General features: G+C 63.7%; 1 protein-coding gene across 1 annotated transcript; it reads left to right on the top strand.

The window, feature by feature from the left end:
- The first annotated feature begins 758 nt into the window (after positions 1-758).
- LOC138689872 (uncharacterized) lies at positions 759-2,199 on the top strand. The gene is made up of 6 exons (XM_069806515.1): positions 759-784; positions 920-1,181; positions 1,274-1,329; positions 1,509-1,578; positions 1,740-1,786; positions 1,908-2,199. The coding sequence occupies exons 1-6, from the start codon at positions 759-761 to the stop codon at positions 2,125-2,127; spliced, it is 681 nt and encodes a 226-aa protein (XP_069662616.1). The 3' UTR covers positions 2,128-2,199.
- The last annotated feature ends 1,569 nt before the right edge of the window (positions 2,200-3,768 follow it).

Here is a 3,768-nt window from a genome sequence, read left to right as displayed (position 1 = left end):
ATGCGGAGGGGAGGGCGCTTGTGGGAACGTCCAGTGCCCTGATGGCTTCTCCTCCTCCTCTCTCGCAGAAGCGCTTTCAAATAGCAAAGAGCGAGGCAGTCGCAAGCCTGGAAGAGGCACAGAAGGTACAGGGAAGAAGGATGCCCATCCTGGCAGGGTCAGGGAGGGGGTGCCAGTGCTGGGTCCCCGCACCCCAGCATCCACGGGCAGGGTCATTGACTTTGGGACATGGCATCCGCGATGGAGGGATTGGGCCCCTGCCCCTCCTGCAGATGTTGCCGTTCCCTCTTCTCTGCCAGGCAGACCGCTTTTGGGAAAAGGCAGAGGGAGGCACAGCAGTGCAGGTCCCTGGCGCCTCCCCCCCCATCTCCTGCCAAGTCCTGGGCTGCCAGCAAGCACAGGCTGAGCCGGGCATGGGGCGAGGGGGCACGCAGGACCGCTGGCCGGGTGCGGGTGTGCAAGTGGCTGATGGGCGCTGAGAGATGGGAAGCAGGGGCAGCGCCGTGTGCGAGGGGGTGTGTGTCTGTGAGAGGGCATCTGACGGTTCCCCATTCCCACAGGCGGCAAAGGCTGCGGCGACCAGTCGAGGAGCCGGCAGAGATGCTGAGCAGAGCTCTGCGCTGACAGCAAGCAGCAAGGAGCTGCTGCAGCCTAGGGTAGGTATGGAGGGGCTCCTGGTCCACAGGGGCTGGGGCTGCAGACCCTGAGCCCCTGCTCTCCTTTCTGCACGCAGGAGGAGAACCATCAGGAGCTACATGATGCCGTACAGCAGCTCAGCACTAAGGTTGGTGTCCTCTCCTCTGCCCCTGACCCAGAGCTGCGTTGGCTGGGGCTGAGAGGTTGGAAGGGACCGCTGGAGGTCATCTTGTCGTCTCCAACCCCCCTGCTCAGAGAGGGTCACCGAGTGCCGGTTGCCCAGCGGCGTGACTAGGGAGGACAATTTTCGCAGGCTATGGGGGGGGTCCATCGCTTCCCCACGCCTGGCCTTGCGAGTCACCCAGTTTCCCAGTAGTGCCCTAGGGCAGCGGGGGAGTGAGTGGGCACAGCCCTGGGGCCGGAGAGGGGCAAGGGTGCCAAGGTCCCAGCCCAGCTGCCCGCACGACGCGCCCGTGGTTTTGCAGGAGGAAAAGTTCCGTGCCCTGATAGCATCCTGGCTCAAGGAGGACAAGCAGGAGAATGAGGTAGTGCCGAAGGGGCCGGGGGAAAACGGGCGGGTGCCCACGGTCCCTGGGGCCACAGCAGGCTCAGGGACTCAGACCCTTCCCTCTCCCAGGCGCTGCGTCAGGAAATAAGAAATCTGGAAGAGAGACTGGAGGAGGAAGAGGGCTGGTAAGCGGGGTCCCTCGCCCCACACGGGTGTCCCTGCAGCACCCGGCGCCATGGGGCTGCCAATGCTGGTGCCAGGGGAGCCCCATCCCTGCCTGGGGTGGGGGGGTGTGTGTGGAAGGGGACCCCCGGCGTGGCCACGGAGGTCTGTAATGTGTCCAACCAAGCCCTGTTGCCTGCAGCCAGTATCAGAGGAAGAAGGAGGCAGAGATGCCGGAGACTGTGCTGCCGGAGGTGGTGGAAGCACGGCTGGTAAGGGGGAAGAGCCTGTGGGTCTCCCTGAGGAGAGGGGTCCACGGAGGTGCCAGCCACGCGTGGGCTACGCTCCCGTGCAAGGCAACTCCGTGCAACTCCAGCTGTCCCGGCCGTGCGGCAGTGCTTGACAAGTGTCCTTGCTCTGTGTTGACCTGCAGGAGAGGGACGTGCGGGCGAGGAGACGCGGTTTCAGTTACTGGCTGCAGTGAGTGTCCCCACCGGGTGATGGGCTGGACGCCTGCTCCAGCCGGTGGGGCCCCTCCATCCCTCCTGGGGCTGGGATGCATCCACCCTGCCCTGTCTCCCATACTTCTTCTGCCCCACAGGACACTCCTCCTGCTCTTTGTCGGCCTGGAGCTGGCCATCGTCTTTGCAGTGGCTGCTGCCATGCTGTACGCGTCCTGGTACGACCCCGAGGTCTTCCACCGCCTGCTGCCCGAGGAAGCCTACGCCAACCTGACATGCGTGCTGGAAGCCTACGCCAACCTGGCATGCGTGCTGGGAAAGACCCTCCGAGCAGCCAGTGAGGGGCTGCTGCCTTTTTGACCACCCCTCCCAGTAAAGCCTTATTTAGCATTGTGGACAAGCTGCAAGGATTGCTTGACAGGTTTTCGTAGGCACTGGCCAGCCCTGGGACTGGCATTCGTAATAAAGATCGGCTTTCCCTGACTGGCCTCGCTTGGTACGCAACCATTCAGCTTGTCGGTCCCAATCGTCCTTCTCGCTGGTGACCGTCCTGATTTGGGCCAGGCACACGGAGGACGAGTGGGACCTGGTGAGGGGGGGTTCACCCCCATAAAACAGTTCTGAACAGTGGCAAGGGTCCCGCAGACCAGACCTGCGCCGGAGCCCATCATGCTGAGGCCGTGGCTGTTCTCTGTGGGGCTGGTGTGTGGTGGCTTTAATGTGGGGTGATACAGGGGGCCTGTCCTCGAGGCCAGCACAGCGTGAGGGGTGCACCTGGGGCTGCGTGGTGACCCCTGGCTCTGCCGGCGAGGCTGAAAGCCAACAGGTGCTCATGGTTCACGGCTTAAATGGCTGCTTGGTCCCCCTCGGGCACTGCTTCACCAGCACGTGCTGCCGGTTGGCCCAAGCTGAGGAGGTGGAGCTGGGCCTCGGTGGCACGGAGTTGAGACCTGGCTTCTCCCGGCGGTGCAGCCAGCATCTGTGGGGGACGCGGGGTCGGCGCAGTCCCACCGCATGTGGGCTGGCATGGCACTGTGTACTGCACGTGGAGCAGGGGCATGCCGGGCACCCGTCCCCCGGTTCTGAGGGGGACAAAAACAGCCCTTGCAAGATGCAGGGCAGCAAGATGGACTTGAAATGGGTTGTCTCCACCCAAAGTTGCCCTCGTCAGGCCTAGGTCACCCCAAAATGGTGCCCGAGAATAGAGAGGTGTCACACCGGTGAGTCCCTGTGGTTTTCCTTCCGTGTGGCCTTGCTGCAGGCAGGAGGCAAAGGGTGACCAGGGTTTTAGTTGCTGTCACCTCCTGTCCTGGGAACCCCTAGTGCAGGTTCATTGTGTTTCTTGGCTCTCGCGCACTGAACTGACCTGAGTTGTCCCACCGCTCTTCCCCTCCCTGCTCCCCACCTTGCCTGGACACTAGTTTGCACAAGTAAGCCTGCTCACTGCTTCTAATGTGGCACGCTGTTTGGGATTGATTTTTGCATGCAGTAGATGTGCACGGGGTCCCGTAGCCGCTGCCTGTTGCTGCGTTGCCTGGTCGTGGCTGTGGGTCCCAGGGTGCGACGTGCTACTGCTGCTGCCCCCCCCGCTCTCCCTTGCCCTCTTTGCATCTGCTCTGCCTGACTGCACGTGCTGCCCTCCTTGTCCTTCGGGACCCCCAGGGACCCCCTGGCCCCCCACGATGGGTCTCAGCCACAACGCGCTCCTGCCCCGGCGGCCTTGTGCCCCCCCCCCAGTGATGCTGCCTGCACAGAGGGGTGCTCCCCAGGGTCAGTGGCTGCCATCCCGCTGCAGCCCATCCTGCCAGGCTTCACAGTACACTGCGGGACTGGGCAGGACATTGGCAGGCGAGTGGGTCTGTGCTGAGCTCCCTTCCTTGCTGCCAGCACAGCATGGGTCTGGCTGCTAAGCGGGGGACAGCTCGTGCCCCTCCAGGGACCAGCATGGGGGTTTTGCCCCCCTGGACCGCAGCCAATGCCTCCCTCCTACCCTGGGAGACC

This window comes from Haliaeetus albicilla, chromosome 18 (assembly GCF_947461875.1).
Source record: "Haliaeetus albicilla chromosome 18, bHalAlb1.1, whole genome shotgun sequence".
Lineage (NCBI taxonomy): Eukaryota > Metazoa > Chordata > Aves > Accipitriformes > Accipitridae > Haliaeetus > Haliaeetus albicilla.
Note: the sequence above shows the minus strand (reverse complement) of the source record. Positions and strands in the feature narration are given on the sequence as shown.

Excerpts from the sequence above, each read along its gene's own strand:
- LOC138689872 (XM_069806515.1), top strand. The coding sequence starts at position 759 with ATGCCGTACAGCAGCTCAGCACTAAG. Across the intron at positions 1,579-1,739 it reads AGGTGGTGGAAGCACGGCTG|GAGAGGGACGTGCGGGCGAG; the intron begins GTAAGGGGGAAG and ends GTTGACCTGCAG. Across the intron at positions 1,787-1,907 it reads GGTTTCAGTTACTGGCTGCA|GACACTCCTCCTGCTCTTTG; the intron begins GTGAGTGTCCCC and ends TCTGCCCCACAG.